The sequence below is a fragment of the Lolium rigidum genome, chromosome 5 (genome assembly GCF_022539505.1).
Source record: "Lolium rigidum isolate FL_2022 chromosome 5, APGP_CSIRO_Lrig_0.1, whole genome shotgun sequence".
Taxonomy (NCBI): domain Eukaryota; kingdom Viridiplantae; phylum Streptophyta; class Magnoliopsida; order Poales; family Poaceae; genus Lolium; species Lolium rigidum.
The window spans coordinates 159793977-159811674 of NC_061512.1; the positions used below are offsets into that span (position 1 = coordinate 159793977).

General features: G+C 43.0%; 1 protein-coding gene across 1 annotated transcript; it reads left to right on the forward strand.

Moving 5' to 3' along the window:
* The first annotated feature begins 14185 nt into the window (after positions 1-14185).
* LOC124656613 lies at positions 14186-16726 on the forward strand. The gene is made up of 2 exons (XM_047195325.1): positions 14186-14579; positions 15828-16726. Exons 1-2 carry the CDS (start codon positions 14186-14188, stop codon positions 16724-16726), a joined length of 1293 nt encoding a protein of 430 aa, XP_047051281.1.
* Positions 16727-17698: the final 972 nt, after the last annotated feature.

Consider the following 17698-nt stretch of genomic DNA (forward strand, 5'->3'; position numbering starts at 1 on the left):
GTTATGATGGCATGTCACTCCGAGAAATTATCTTTGTTATCGTTTACCGCTCGGGACGAGCGAGAACTAAGCTTGGGGATGTTGATACGTCTCCGACGTATCGATAATTTCTTATGTTCCATGCCACATTATTGATGATATCTACATGTTTTATACACATTATATGTCGTATTTATGCATTTTCCGACACTAACCTATTAACGAGATGCCGAAGAGCCAGTTGCTGTTTTCTACTGTTTTTGGTTTCAGAAATCCTACAAAGGAAATATTCTCGGAATTGGACGAAATCAACGCCCAGGGTCCTATTTTTGCACGAAGCTTCCAGAAGACCGAGGGGGAAAGGAAGTGAGGCCACGAGACGCCGACACAACAGGGCGGCGCGGCCCAGCCCTTGGCCGCGCCGGCCTGGTGTGTGGGGCCCTCGTGTGGCCCCCCGCGTTGCCCTTCCGCCTACTTAAAGCCTTCGTCGCGAAACCCCCAGTACCGAGAGCCACGATACGGAAAACCTTACGAGACGCCGCCGCCGCCAATCCCATCTCGGGGGATTACGGAGATCACCTCCGGCACCTCTGCCGGAGAGGGGAATCATCTCCCGGAGGACTCTTCACCGCCATGGTCGCCTCCGGAGTGATGAGTGAGTAGTTCACCCCTGGACTATGGGTCCATAGCGGTAGCTAGATGGTCGTCTTCTCCTCATGTGCTTCATTGTCGGATCTTGTGAGCTGCCTAACGGATCAAGATCATCTATACGTAATTCTATATGTTGTGTTTGTCGGGATCCGATGGATAGAGAATACTATGTTATGTTGATTATCAATCTATTACCTATGTGTTGTTTATGATCTTGCATGCTCTCCGTTATTGGTAGGGGCTCTGGCCAAGTTTTTACTCTTAACTCCAAGAGGGAGTATTTATGCTCGATAGTGGGTTCATGCCTCCATTAAATGCGGGACAGTGACGGAAAGTTCTAAGGTTGTGGATGTGCTTGTTGCCACTAGGGATAAAACATAGATGCTATGTCCGAGGATGTAGTTATTGATTACATTACGCACCATACTTAATGCAATTGTCTGTTGTTTTGCAACTTAATACCGGAAGGGGTTCGGATGATAACTTCGAAGGTGGACTTTTTAGGCATAGATGCATGCTTGGATAGCGGTCTATGTACTTTGTCGTAATGCCCAATTAAATCTCACAATACTCATCATATCATGTATGTGCATGGTCATGCCCTCTTTATTTGTCAATTGCCCGACTGTAATTTGTTCACCCAACATGCTATTTATCTTATGGGAGAGACACCTCTAGTGAACTGTGGACCCCGGTCCATTCTTTACATCTGAAATACAAATCTACTGCAATACTTGTTTTACTGTTCTCTGCAAACAATCATCATCCACACTATACATCTAATCCTTTGTTACAGCAAGCCGGTGAGATTGACAATTTCACTGTTTCGTTGGGGCAAAGTACTTTGGTTGTGTTGTGCAGGTTCCACGTTAGCGCCGGAATCCCTGGTGTTGCGCCGCACTACATCCCGCCGCCATCAACCTTCAACGTGCTTCTTGACTCCTACTGGTTCGATAAACCTTGGTTTGTTACTGAGGGAAACTTACTGCTGTACGCATCACACCTTCCACTTGGGGTTCCCAACGGACGCGTGTTGTACGCGTATCATAAGGTCACCGGAGGTCGACATAGTGGAGGAGGTCGCCATAGTGAAAGGAGAAGTAGAAGAAAAGGATGAAAGAGAGGAGGAGAGGAGAGGAGGAGAGCAGGAGGAGGAGAGGAGAATGACAGCAGGAGAATGTGTGGAGGAGGAGGGAGGAGGAAGGAGGGGGTAAGTGGCTGGCTCCTCCCATTTTGAATCCCATTTTGAAAATCGTGGGCGGGAAGCTTAGCAGTGGCGCACCAAGGCATGGGTGCGCCACCGCTAATTTTTTTCTATTTTTTGCCCAAAATCTAAAACCTGAAAAAAGTCATGTTTCTGTTTTGAATTTGACGAATCCATTTTTTGTCGAAACGACCGTAGGTGGTTGAATTCGAATAGGAAATTTCGCGCAGATACTTTTTGATATAATTTTTTTTCATCGGAGGTCGTATGCAACCAGAAATCCCGTTTAACCGAAAAATAACGCCATTTTGCATAATATATCGAAATTCATGGTTTTAAATTTTCATTAAAACTAGATGGCATAACATATGGTCATCTCGAAGGATTTTATTTTTTGAAATTTCTATCTATTTCTTTTATTTTTCCAAACCCGAAATTCGGGCACCACTTAGCAGTGGCGCACCAAGCATGGTGGGCCACTACTAAGTGATGCCCAAACATGTCCATCATCCCCTTTACATAGCAATGGCGCACCATGTAGAGGTGCGCCACTGCCATAAAATAGATGTGGCGCACCTCTGCACGGTGCGCCATTGCTATGTATAAGGCTGGGTCAAACCCATGGTCAAACTTAGTGGTGGCGCATGATACGTCTCCGACGTATCGATAATTTCTTATGTTCTATGCCATATTATTGATGATACCTACATGTTTTATGCACACTTTATGTCATATTCGTGCATTTTCTGGAACTAACCTATTAACAAGATGCCGAAGTGCCGGTTCTCGTTTTACGCTGTTTTTGGTTTCGGAAATCCTAGTAACGAAATATTCTCGGAATTGGACGAAACGAAGACCCGGGGGCCTATTTTTCCACGGAGCTTCCGAGAAGACCGAAGAGCATAAGAAGTGGGGCCACGAGGTGGCGACACCACAAGGCGGCGCGGCCAAGGAGGGGCCCGCGCCGCCCTATGGTGTGGGCCCCTCGTCGGGCCCCGACTCTGCCCTTCCGTCTACTTAAAGCCTCCGTCGCGAAACCCACGAGGCGAAAAACCACGATACGGAAAACCTTGCGAGACGCCGCCGCCGCCGATCCCATCTCGGGGGATTACGGAGATCTCCTCCGGCACCCTGCCGGGAGGGGATTCATCTCCCGGAGGAATCTACACCGCCATGGTCGCCTCCGGAGTGATGAGTGAGTAGTTCACCCCTGGACTATGGGTCCATAGCCGTAGCTAGATGGTTGCCTTCTCCTCATTGTGCTTCATTGTTGGATCTTGTGAGCTGCCTAACATGATCAAGATCATCTATCCGTAATTCTATATGTTGTGTTTGTCGGGATCCGATGGATAGAGAATACCATGTCATGTTAATTATCAAGTTATTACATATGTGTTGTTTATGATCTTGCATGCTCTCCGTTACTAGTAGAGGCTGCGGCCAAGTTTTTGCTTTTAACTCCAAGAGGGAGTATTTATGCTCGATAGTGGGTTCATGCCGCATTGACACTGGGACGATGACGAGAAAGTTCTAAGGTTGTGTTGTGCTATTGCCACTAGGGATAAAACATTGGCGCTATGTCCGAGGATGTAGTTGTTGATTACATTACGCACCATACTTAATGCAATTGTCACGTTGCTTAGCAACTTAATGCTGGAAGGGGTTCGGACGATAACCTTGAAGGTGGACTTTTTAGGCATAGATGCGAGTTGGATGGCGGTCTATGTACTTTGTCGTAATGCCCAATTAAATCTCACTATACTTATCATGTCATGTATGTGCATTGTTATGCCCTCTCTATTTGTCAATTGCCCGACTGTAATTTGTTCACCCAACATGCTTTTATCTTATGGGAGAGACACCTCTAGTGAGCTGTGGACCCCGGTCCATTCTTTAATACTTGAAATACAAATCTGTTGCAATACTTGTTTTTATTGTTTTCTCTGCAAACAATCATCTTCCACACAATACGGTTAATCCTTTGTTACAGCAAGCCGGTGAGATTGACAACCTCACTTGTTTCGTTGGGGCAAAGTACTTTGGTTGTGTTGTGCGGGTTCCACGTTGGCGCCGGAATCCCTGGTGTTGCGCCGCACTACATCCCGCCGCCATCAACCTTCAACGTGCTTCTTGGCTCCTCCTGGTTCGATAAACCTTGGTTTCTTTCCGAGGGAAAACTTGCTGCTGTGCGCATCATACCTTCCTCTTGGGGTTGCCCAACGAACGTGTGAAATACACGCCATCAAGCTCTTTTCACGGCGCCGTTCGCTGGGGAGATCAAGACACGTCTGCAAGGGAGTCTCCACTTCTCAATCTCTTTACTTTGTTTTTGTCTTGCTTTATTTTATTTACTACTTTGTTTGCTGCATTATATCAAAACACAAAAAAATTAGTTGCTAGCTTTACTTTATTTACTATCTTGTTTGCTATATCAAAAACACAAAAAAAATTAGTTACTTGTTTTACTTTACTTAATATCATGCATGTTTTTATTTCACTAGTTAAGCATAATGGAAAACAACAAAAATATGAGAGATCTTTATGAACTTTATCTTGAATTAGGACATGATGTGTTTGAAGAGAGAATTAAAAAACCCATGGAACTTTATATGCATGCTAATGGGAATGTTATTACTATGGATGCTTTGAACACCATTGTTGCTAATGCTATGGAAAATTCTAAGCTTGGGGAAGCTGGCTGTGATGAGCATGATCTTTTTAGTCCCCCAAGCATTGAGGAGAAAATTTTCTTTTATGATTACAATATGCCTCCTATATATGATGATAGCCACTTTGTTGAATTTGCTCCCACTACAACTAATAAAATTGATTATGCTTACGTGGAGAGTAATAATTTTATGCATGAGACTCATGATAAGAATGCTTTATGTGATAGTTACATTGTTGAGTTTGCTCATGATGCTACTGAAAATTATTATGAGAGAGGAAAATATGGTTGTAGAAATTTTCATGTTACTAAAACACCTCTCTATTTGCTTGAAATTTTTGAAGCTACACTTGTTTTATCTTCCTATGCTTGTTACTTTGCTCTTCATGAACTTGTTTATTTACAAGATTCCTATGCATAGGAAGCATGTTAGACTTAAATGTGTTTTGAATTTGCCCCTTGATGCTCTCTTTTGCTTCAAATACTATTTCTTGCGAGTGCATCATTAAAACTTGTTGAGCCCATCTTAATGGCTATAAAGAAAGAACTTCTTGGGAGATAACCCATGTGTTATTTTGCTACAGTACTTTGTTTTATATTTGTGTCTTGGAAGTTGTTTACTACTGTAGCAACCTCTCCTTATCTTAGTTTTGTGCTTTGTTGTGCCAAGTAAAGTCTTTGATAGAAAAGTAAGTACTAGATTTGGATTACTGCGCAGTTCCAGATTTCTTTGCTGTCACGAATCTGGGTCTACCTCCCTGTACGTAGCTCATAAAATTAAGCCAATTTACGAGCATGATCCTCAGATATGTACGCAACTTTCATTCAATTTGAGCATTTTCGTTTGAGCAAGTCTGGTGGCCTAATAAAATCCATCTTTACGGACTGTTCTGTTTTGACAGATTCTGCCTTTTATTTTGCATTGCCTCTTTTGCTATGTTGGATGAATTTCTTTGATCCATTAATGTCCGAGTAGCTTTATGCAATGTCCAGAAGTGTTAAGAATGATTGTGTCACCTCTGAACATGTGAATTTTTATTATGCACTAACCCTCTAATGAGTTGTTTCGAGTTTGGTGTGGAGGAAGTTTTCAAGGATCAAGAGAGGAGTATGATGCAATATGATAAAGGAGAGTGAAAGCTCTAAGCTTGGGGATGCCCCGGTGGTTCACCCCTGCATATTCTAAGAAGACTCAAGCGTCTAAGCTTGGGGATGCCCAAGGCATCCCCTTCTTCATCGACAACATTATCGAGTTCCTCCCACTGAAACTATATTTTTATTCCGTCACATCTTATGCACTTTGCTTGGAGCGTCGGTTTGTTTTTGTTTTTTGTTTTGTTTGAATAAAATGGATCCTAGCATTCACTTTATGGGAGAGAGACACGCTCCGATGTAGCATATGGACAAATATGTCCTTAGGCTCTACTCATAGTATTCATGGCGAAGTTTCTTCTTCGTTAAATTGTTATATGGTTGGAATTGGAAAATGCTACATGTAGTAACTCTAAAATGTCTTGGATAATTTGATACTTGGCAATTGTTGTGCTCATGTTTAAGCTCTTGCATCATATACTTTGCACCCATTAATGAAGAAACACTTAGAGCTTGCTAATTTGGTTTGCATATTTGGTTTCTCTAGAGTCTAGATAACATCTAGTATTGAGTTTTGAACAACAAGGAAGACGGTGTGGAGTCTTATAATGTTTACCATATGTCTTTTATGTGAGTTTTGCTGTACCGTTCATCCTTGTGTTTGTTTCAAATAACCTTGCTAGCCTAAACCTTGTATCGAGAGGGAATACTTCTCATGCATCCAAAATACTTGAGCCAACCACTATGCCATTTGTGTCCACCATACCTACCTACTACATGGTATTTATCCGCCATTCCAAAGTAAATTGCTTGAGTGCTACCTTTAAAATTCCATCATTCACCTTTGCAATATATAGCTCATGGGACAAATAGCTTAAAAACTATTGTGGTATTGAATATGTACTTATGCACTTTATCTCTTATTAAGTTGCTTGTTGTGCGATAACCATGTTTACGAGGACGCCATCAACTATTCCTTGTTGAATATCATGTGAGTTGCTATGCATGTCCGTCTTGTCCGAAGTAAGAGAGATCTACCACCTTAATGGTTGGAGCATGCATATTGTTAGAGAAGAACATTGGGCCGCTAACTAAAGCCATGAATCATGGTGGAAGTTTCGGTTTTGGACATATATCCTCAATCTCATATGAGAATAATAATTGTTGCCACATGCTTATGCATTAAAGAGGAGTCCATTATCTGTTGTCCATGTTGTCCCGGTATGGATGTCTAAGTTGAGAATAATCAAAAGCGAGAAATCCAAAATGCGAGCTTTCTCCTTCGACCTTTGTACAGGCGGCATGGAGGTACCCCATTGTGACACTTGGTTAAAACATGTGCATTGCAAAGAGCCGGTAGTCCAAGCTAATTAGGACAAGGTGCGGGCACTATTAGTATACTATGCATGAGACTTGCAACTTGTAAGATATAATGTACATAACTCATATGCTTTATTACTACCGTTGACAAAATTGTTTCATGTTTTCAAAATAAAAGCTCTAGCACAAATATAGCAATCGATGCTTTCCTCTTTGAAGGACCATTCTTTTACTTTTATGTTGAGTCAGTTCACCTATCTCTCTCCACCTCAAGAAGCAAACACTTGTGTGAGCTGTGCATTGATTCCTACATACTTGCATATTGTACTTGTTATATTACTCTATGTTGACTATTATCCATGAGATATACATGTTACAAGTTGAAAGCAACCGCTGAAACTTAATCTTCCTTTGTGTTGCTTCAATACCTTTACTTTGATTTGTTGCTTTATGAGTTAACTCTTATGCAAGACTTATTAATACTTGTCTTGAAGTACTATTCACGAAAAGTCTTTGCTTTATGATTCACTTGTTTACTCATATCATTACCATTGTTTTGATCGCTGCATCCACTACATATGTTTACAAATAGTATGATCAAGGTTATGATGGCATATCACTTCGGAAATTATCTTTGTTATCGTTTTACCTGCTCGGGACGAGCAAAACTAAGCTAGGGATGCTTGATACGTCTCCGACGTATCGATAATTTCTTATGTTCTATGCCATATTATTGATGATACCTACATGTTTTATGCACACTTTATGTCATATTCGTGCATTTTACGGAACTAACCTATTAACAAGATGCCGAAGTGCCGGTTCACGTTTTCTGCTGTTTTTGGTTTCAGAAATCCTAGTAACGAAATATTCTCGGAATTGGACGAAACGAAGACCCGGGGGCCTATTTTTCCACGGAGCTTCCGAGAAGACCGAAGAGCATACGAAGTGGGGCCACGAGGTGGCGACACCACAGGCGGCGCGGCCAAGGAGGGGCCCGCGCCGCCTATGGTGTGGGCCCCTCGTCGGGCCCCGACTCGCCCTTCCGCCTACTTAAAGCCTCCATCGCGAAACCCCGAGGCGAAAAACCACGATACGGAAAACCTTGCCGAGACGCCGCCGCCGCCGATCCCATCTCGGGGGATTACGGAGATCTCCTCCGGCACCCTGCCGGAGAGGGGATTCATCTCCCGGAGGACTCTACACCGCCATGGTCGCCTCCGGAGTGATGAGTGAGTAGTTCACCCCTGGACTATGGGTCCATAGCAGTAGCTAGATGGTTGCCTTCTCCTCATTGTGCTTCATTGTTGGATCTGGTGAGCTGCCTAACATGATCAAGATCATCTATCTGCAATTCTATATGTTGTGTTTGTCGGGATCCGATGGATAGAGAATACCATGTCATGTTAATTATCAAGTTATTACATATGTTTTGTTTATGATCTTGCATGCTCTCCGTTACTAGTAGAGGCTCTGGCCAAGTTTTTGCTTTTAACTCCAAGAGGGAGTATTTATGCTCGATAGTGGGTTCATGCTGCATTGACACCAGGACGATGATGAGAAAGTTCTAAGGTTGTGTTGTGCTATTGCCACTAGGGATAAAACATTGGCGCTATGTCCGAGGATGTAGTTGTTGATTACATTACGCACCATACTTAATGCAATTGTACGTTGCTTAGCAACTTAATACTTGGAAGGGGTTCGGACGATAACCTGAAGGTGGACTTTTTAGGCATAGATGCGGTTGGATGGCGGTCTATGTACTTTGTCGTAATGCCCAATTAAATCTCACTATACTTATCATGTCATGTATGTGCATTGTTATGCCCTCTCTATTTGTCAATTGCCCGACTGTAATTTGTTCACCCAACATGCTTTTATCTTATGGGAGAGACACCTCTAGTGAGCTGTGGACCCCGGTCCATTCTTTAATACTGAAATACAAATCTGCTGCAATACTTGTTTTTACTGTTTTCTCTGCAAACAATCATCTTCCACACAATACGGTTAATCCTTTGTTACGGCAAGCCGGTGAGATTGACAACCTCACTTGTTTCGTTGGGGCAAAGTACTTTGGTTGTGTTGTGCAGGTTCCACGTTGGCGCCGGAATCCACGGTGTTGCGCCGCACTACATCCCGCCGCCATCAACCTTCAACGTGCTTCTTGGCTCCTCCTGGTTCGATAAACCTTGGTTTCTTTCTGAGGGAAAACTTGCTGCTGTGCGCATCATACCTTCCTCTTGGGGTTGCCCAACGAACGTGTGAAATACACGCCATCAGCGCACCACAGAAGAGGTGCGCCAGTACTACATTTTTTATAGTGGCCCACCACTTTCCAGTGCGCCACTGCTAAGTAGTAGTGGCGCACTGCCCTCCTGGTGCGCCACTAACACCCATCTTACGGCTAGGCCTTTTCCTAGTAGTGCCATACCCAACCGAACCCAAACTTACTTCTACATAAAACCAAACTGAACTAAACTTTTTTTGATAATCGGCCCATTCACAACTGAACCAAAGAAGCCCAAACGGAGGAATCGAACCAACAAGCCCAGTTAAACGGAAACTAGGTATAGGTATCGAACTGGTTCGAGGACTCGAGGTAGTCCAAAGGATTTTGGACTAAATTTTGTTGGATGTAATTGGACATGGGTATCTGCGGAAATCTGGTCCAATAGTACTGAGCGGGCTTTGGACCTAACAATAGGATAGTTCAAATGTCCATTGTTGTGCACAAATCCCCAAAGTCATGCATCCTTCTTGGTAACAGATATAACCTTTTTTTCCGACCTGACTTACTCGCACGAGTGATTAGCTGGTCTCCTCGAGCGCTCTTTGCAGCTTGGCCTCGTACAAGGCTGTCTTCGGCTCCTCATTGGCTTTGTCTCCAATCCCCCTTCGGGACCGGATTCTTAGTGTGTGTTGGTTTCAACACACCAAAAAGGTTTAGTTCCCGAGACCCTTCATTCCCAAATTTATCAAATCTCATCCCATATTTTGAACAACTATGGCAAATCAAGCACGGAATTGGATGGAAAAATTGACACATATGGGTAAAGATGAGAACTAAGCTATAAAGACATCAAAAACTTGGTGGCCCCACGGTGGGCACCAACTGTCGTCGTGGTGAATCGACATATGCCATGGGTAGGCTTAAGATAGGGGTCGGATGTACCTTGAGGATCCGAGTGAGGGGAAGGATTAGAGGGAGAAAGAGATTGAACTCAGGATCATATTGATTTCAAGAACTTGGCCAAGGGCCAGAGGTTGAAGACGTACGAACTACAAGGTGAAAACCTACAGCTCAAGGGTTTTGATCCTCTACTGAATGCTCGATCCCCGCACAGGGGTGCCCCTCCTCTCATTATATAGGGGAGAGAGAAGGCTTACAAGGGAAAAAAAACCCTAGGGGTATCTTTGCTGACCTAAGCTACTTTATAAAGCTTCTTTGGCTCCAGGGATGACGCTTCTGTCTTTAATCAGAGGGCTGCTGACCTCCTCCGGTATCTTTATCGTCAGCTTCTCCTTTGACGTCAGGGCTTCGATTAAAGCTTAAGTGCTTCACTCATCTTGTCCTTTAGTCCTTGAGGGAATCTTTGACTGGAGTGCCGACATGCTACAGTTGAGCCTATGCCGGATCTCCGGTATCTTTACCTGTGAGCTCCAGCTTCTTTGCCTTCGTATCTCAATCTCTCTTCATGGTATATCTCCGGCTTAGATATCACATGCTTCCCGTACTCCGGCATACCCTTCCTGGTATACCGGACTGTACCAACTTAGCACAGTTCAAACTTAACTTTCAGGATCCGGATTAATCTTTAATTCGGTATACATATGGTTTATCATGGCATATTTGTCATGGTCTTGACCTACCGGGGGTCATCCCCCCGACACTATTTTTCCCGGAGCGAAGACAGAGTCTAGAGGAGAGACGAAGGGGGGCCACAGGGTGGCCAGACCATGCCTAGGCACGCCTGGACCTGACCCACGCCTAGGGATGGTATGGGGCCACCAGGCCTCCACCGACCTCGCCCTTCCGCCTATATAAAGCTCCTGACACAAAAACCCTAAATATACAAGCCTCCACCAACGAAAAGTTCCGTAGCTCCGCCGCCGCAGACAAGATCCGGGGGACATAAGTCTCTGTTCCGACACGCTGCCGGGACGGGGAATTGCCCCCGGAGCCATCTCCATCGACTCCACCGCCATCTCCATCACTTTTGCTGACTCCCACGATGAGGAGTGAGTAGTTTTCCCCGGGTCTGAGGGCTATATCGGTAGCTATGTGGTCTATCTGTCTCTCCCATGGTATATATGATCTTTATGTGACCATGAGCTTTGTAATCTAGATGTCGTTATGCTATTGAAGTGGATTTTACTTATGTGATCTCCGGAGACTCCTTGTCCCACGTGTGTAAAGGTGGAGTGTGTGCACCGTGTGGGTCTCTTAGGCTATATTTCACAGAATACTTGTTCACTAAATTATGATTTGAGTTGGATGTCTCTATGCAATTGTGCTGTGTTAGTACCGCCTATGAATGCTCAAAGTGCAGCGCGGGGTGTTCATTAGTACTTGAGAATACATTTTCAAGGTTTCCTTTTTCAGACGTAGGCAGTGGGTTAGTGTTCGTTATCCAGCCGAAGAGTCTTTCAGAGTAGCATAGTGAAGTGCTTATATTTATATTCCTTTATGATATCATTGTTGAGAGTGACCACTAGTGAAAGTATGATCCCTAGGCCTTGTTTCCAAGCATCGAATCACCGTTTATTTACTGTTTTACTGCATGTCTACTTGTTGCCATATTTATTTCAGATTGTTATTACCACTCATATTCATCCATATCACTTGCATTTACTATCTCTTCGTCGAACTGGTGCACCTATACATCTAACAAGTGTATTGGGTGTGTTGGGGACACAAGAGACTTCTTGTATCGTAATTGCAGGGTTGCTTGAGAAGGATAGCTTTGACCTCCCTGAGTTCGATAAACCTTGGGTGATCCACTTAAGGGAAACTTGCTGCTGTTCTACAAACCTCTACACTTGGAGGCCCAACACTGTCTACAAGAATAGAAACGTGCGTAGACATCACCGGAGAGCACCCTCGACAGTGTATTTTTCACTTTAGAGACCTATACGTAGTCAAATTAACCTGTGATTTTTGGAGTTTTTTTATCGGGACAAGCACCATGAAACCTCGAAGCACACCTGGATGGGACTGAGGCCCAAAAGAGACCAGGTGGTGCGCCCAAACATGTAGGGCACGCCACCTGCCCTCTTTCGGCCGTTCATCGTTCAATCGCGTGATCTTTTCGCCCACCGACGCATTTTGACCTAAAAATCACTATATATATGGCCTCGAAGAGTTCTCGGGAGAAGAGTGCCGCAGAAAGACAAAAACACGAAAACAGAGGCTTCATCAAAGAAGATTGGAGGGATAAACTCCGCTGGGATCACCGCCGGAGGGATCTCCACCTTCTCCAATGTCTTCATCATCATCACCATGATCAAGCGAGAGTAGTCCACCTCTGGACTACGGGTTTGTGGCAGTAGCTTGATCTATTTCTCTCATGTCGTTCATAGTTCTTAGTGCCATATGAGCTGCCTCACATGATTATGACCATATTTGTAATACCTATGTGGTGGATCCTTATTCTATGATATTGTGCTATGAGATCTGATCGTATTATGTGTAAGATGTTTTGATAGATGCATATTATGTACCACGTTCTTAAGTATTTATTCTGATCCAACATCTACGCAAAAGCGTGTGTGGGGTGATGTGTGTATTAGATGAAGTAGCATGGTTTTTAGTGATTGAATAGTGACAACAAATTCATGATCTATTATGACTTTGCCTTTTCTTTTGCTACCTCGTTAGGGATAAAGTGAATGCATGTGCTATGTTCGTCACGTGACAAAAGTGATGATTTTGTTTGGTCAAGGTAGCATATTTGATATTCAAACATCATGTCAAAATACTTATGGCTATACTCTGTTAATTGTTAATACAAAATTGCATGGAGTTTTCCCTTTCTTATGGAGTATAAGAGAGATGTGTTGTATCTATGTTAGGACGTGATACCCATATGAATGCATATCTTACTTAAATTATTGTTTTGCATCCTCATATCTCATTGATGAATTACTATATATCCACTACAGCTTAAAAAAGAGAATAGTCAAGTGAACCCATGAACCCCGGTCTACTTTTATCATGAGAAACACATTTACATTACTTTTATCTTGCTTTCTATTTATTGCACTATTTTAATTCGAAAATATAAAAATATTTACTTTTGTTATTTGTATCCAAAACACCAAAAACAATCAACCCCTTTACAGTTTTTACTTAGTTACTATATTATATCTAGTTTTACTCACTTTATTTTACTTGTGTTTTATTTACTTACGCGAAACGTTGTGCTTGACAATCACACGGTGGAGTTGGGATACAAGGCTTTTATTTTATGTGTAGAATTGCTAGAAGAAGAGAGACGAGAATACTCTTTGCTAAGTTCCCCGAGAGTTCGACTTAAACCCTCGAGTCACCTTGTCAGGAAAATACTCAGCTAACACAACACGCTGCACTTGGAGTCCCAACGTATCAAGATTTTTTTTGGCGTTGTTGTTTACCGTCATCAGCAATCGACCTAGACTAGTTCTTACAAATGATAAATATCTTAAGGTTGTGATGTCGTTGCTCTTTGATCGGTAGCTAATATGCTGAGAAAGAGCACAAATAATTCACTCAAGATGATTAGCAAACGCCCGCGTGTTATTGATGATGCCAATAGGAATCCTTCCTGACCATATGCAAAAAAAAAGAAATTTTGGGCAGAGACAATCTGCCTTTGTAATCTTTGCTTAATTTTTTTATTTCTAATAGTATTTTGTTTAGTTTATTATCTAAAATGTTGCTTAATAAAATGGACACGGTAACCCTAAAACACTAATGGGTTATTAAATAGCCGTAATTGCGATGGACCGTGCTCTTTTGCTTGGTTAAACGGACATTATAGCTAAATGTTGGGCCGGCCGGCCTAAATTTAGCAGGTTTTCATGGACAATCTGATTACAGGGACACAATCTTGCAAAAATGAGTACTAGAGGGGTTGTATATACAAAGTGAGGCAAAAAGCCATCGGTGATCGGTCGGATAAATGATTAAATGTCTTGCTGGATAGGAAAAAAAATACTCAAATCAAACGCGCACGCAAAGTCGCAAACCCTAACCCTAACCAAACAAATCCAATCGAAGGGAAAGAAGACTGATGGAGAGGGGCGGTGTACAAGCGGACGCGTCGCCGACGGTTCTCCGGAGTAGAATAAATTGGGGCGACGACAATCCGATCGAAGAAAATAGAAGGGGGATGGAGATCGGCAGCGGACGAGCCGTCGCATCGTCGAATGCTCCTCACAGCAGAGTAATCTGTGGCGACGAAACCTCAATCGAGGAGAAGAGAAGAAAGATCGAGAGCGGCGGCGTACAGGCCGTCGCGTCGGCGGCGGCTCCGAGGGACATGGTGGTCTTGGGAGACGACGGGCGTCCGCTCGATGGCGTGAAGCGTGCCAAAATCATTCGACACTTGAGGCATGGTGATGGCTCTATCTACAGAAGCAACGGTTATTATGCTAAAGTTTATCGTCTCCATGACACCAACGAGAGTACGTAATTCCTTCCATCTTAATTGTTGAATGGCTCCACTATCAATCTTAGCTTGATTCATATAGGTGATTTTGCCACAGATAGGTGATTTTGCCAAAATCCTTTTCTTTTTCCAAAGCAGTAGATTGACTCCCAATCCCCTTGCTGACTACGCCTTGACACTGCAGGCCCAGATCCACAAAAATTATTCATTTTACACTACAGGTCCAGATCCACAAAAAGCATTCATTTTACACTACAGCACCACTAACGGCCTGTTTGGATTAGAGTTATATTTTGTGTGTGCTCTGGTATTTAGTTCAATTTTTTTGAATTAGATACTGGAGCGCACACAAAAAACACTTCCATTCCAAACAGAAGATGAGATCTATAATGCAGACCTTACAAACGATTTAGTTAACTCCTTACAACCAGATTGAAGTCAAAGCTTTGCTTTGGTGTAAAATCGAAGACATAAAAAACTCTGCATCTTTGCGAAAATACTAAAATCACCACTTTACACTTGCCGCAATCCTAAAAGCAGCTTTTTATACTATTAAATCAGGTGTGATGTATGATCTAAAAAATGGTGATGAGCATTTACAAGCCCTCATTTTTGTTGATTAAGAAACTATCTAAACGCACCCAACTGTTGATCAAAATTAGGGATGCTATATGATTTCAAGAAATGGCTACTGAGCTTTTATAAGCACTCATTTCTGTTTATTTAAGAGAAGTTGAATGCACAAGATCCATGGATCCTCCTGTTTTATTGGATTGTATTTCTGATGTTTGTTGCACTTGGTTATTATTAAATTAGGATTGCCCTTTTTGATTGGTAGGAGGATGTACCAATTCCAAAGCCCATTTAAATCTATCATGATCCACTGTTTTCAAACGTTGTACTGCTTATCTTAAAAACAGGCCACATGATCGTCAACAATGTTGGCTTAAAAAGCTGTGCAGCTATATCTGAGACAACTTTTGCAACTACACTACATATTCAGTGCAGAAATGCCTGACCAGTTCCAATTTCATAAAAGAAACATGCTCCAAAGGTTTAATAGTGTCTATTTTATTTCTACTTTTTTATGAGATAGCTTACCACATGTGCCATGTGGTTATTCTAATCCCACTTTTTAACCTTGCTTGTATCAATCCATGTATATCTTCTTGTTCCTTTTCTCTCCATTCAATTGAAAGTTGGAACTTAATAAGTTCTATAATCTACTGCACGTACAATTTCTAATGCATGATTGTCAAATCAGCTTGTCTGGGGCCAATGATGATGACAGAGCCATCAAGCTCTTGCATGGCTGATGGCAGGAGGGTTTGCCAGAGTCATGAATTTCGGACCATGATGCAGATATTCTACTTGAAGCTAGCTTACACTTCTTCATATGTTGATGGCCCGGTCAAGTTGTATGGATATGTGGCTGTCAGGGATCTGTTGAACCCTATGCGTAATTATATCTTCAATCGCCAAAGGGATGATCCTTTCATCGTGGGGCCTGATGGCTTTATACAGATTACTGGCCCTAAGAGGGGCATCAGAATGGAGGCTCATGTGCTAATCGAGTTTGACCTGAAGATCAAGAAAGCGGGAGAAGTAGAAGATGATTTAAAGCTCATCGACTGTGTTGCCTCCTTCAGCCACAGAACCTCAAGACATGCTACGGCAAGCAGAAGGCGGATTGATGGTGATTATGGAGCGGTGGATATAACCTATGCACTTCTGGACAGCGCCGCGGAGGCCACTGTACAGGTCGGGATATCAGAGCTGGCTTCACAGGACAATGGCTTGAAGCTGAAAGCAGCAGCATTTTACACTTCACAGTTGAGTGGGCAGTTCGATCTGTTTGATGGAATCGTAGCTGCCGAGGCATCTGACCTAAGCAGGGTTGTGGTTGCTGTGGTGAAGGGAGGTCATTTGCTTGTATCGTTGATACTCAGTCAGACTGGTGGCTCGGATCGTCGTATTGTTCAGAGTTCCTGTACCTTCCCTGTTCAAAAGCATGGAAACCGTGTCTCTGTTCTCAAGCTTGGGCTGGCCACTATAGAGGTGAAGGTAACCTGGTCTACTTTGGACTTCCCCCAAAGCCTTCTCGGTCCAAATTGCTTTAAGTGGGAGTATATGGCAGCTGAGGTTGACTATGAGGGTGATTAAAGAACAATGTCACTTCATGGTGTCCTAAATAATCCTATGCTGCCTGTTATCAGCTGGATGTCAGATTCTCTGTTGTGCACTCAGTAGATATCCCATGTTTGAATGTTGTGAAATTCGCGTATGTGTATGTGAAACAGCTGCATTTTGTGCTCTGCGAATGGTTCTACTCTTTGTTTGTTCGTGCTTGATTTTCCGCTGTACGTGTTTTAGAGTTATTCGTGCTTTAATTTATACTGATTCTTGTTACACGAAAATATTCTCCGTGCATGTTGAGACTGCTTACTTAAGTGCTCCCCCAATTTCTATTTGTATAGCTTCCGTGAGAACGTATCCTGTGAAACCACTTAACTCATGTACCTGCTGCACCCATCGATTATGGGCCTTTGGATGGAAAACGAAGGGATGTGCTCTAGTCAGGAGTTGGGCTGCTGCCACATTTGCACGATGAACCTTGTAGTCCAGCAGATTGTCCTCCAAAAACCACAAACACGCTCGTCTCCTTCCCTGAACTGATATCCTGTACTCTGGAGCAGATCTGGTCAGTCAAGTTTGCTCTCTCTCTACCCGCAAAAAAAAAGTTTGCTCTCTCTCGCACCTGGCCAGACTAGTTTTCTCTCTCTTTGAAGTTGATTCAAGGTTGGTGATTTCTGTCGAGATTCTAGATTGGGGATTTTTTATGGGGAACTTTATGGATGGGATCGGGATTGGGATCTCAGCTAACTGTTTTGGGATATCTCGTGGCAGCTCGTTGGGTCAGCCTTGGTCTCGATGAAATCAAAACATGGAGCAGGATTATTGTTTGACTCTCTTTTCATTTTTCTGTTTTGATGATTCTTTTTGTAGCCGTTTGATCTGATTTATGTTAAGGCGTCTGCTTCGGTACAACCCCCACCTCCCAAACTCAATCTAAAATTTGGCAAACTCAAACACAAGGACGGCTGAGATCGCTCGATACCCCTTTATTTTTAATAC

Excerpts from the sequence above, each read along its gene's own strand:
- LOC124656613 (XM_047195325.1), top strand. The coding sequence starts at position 14,186 with ATGGAGAGGGGCGGTGTACAAGCGGACGCGTCGCCGACGGTTCTCCGG. Across the intron at positions 14,580-15,827 it reads TCTCCATGACACCAACGAGA|CTTGTCTGGGGCCAATGATG; the intron begins GTACGTAATTCC and ends TTGTCAAATCAG.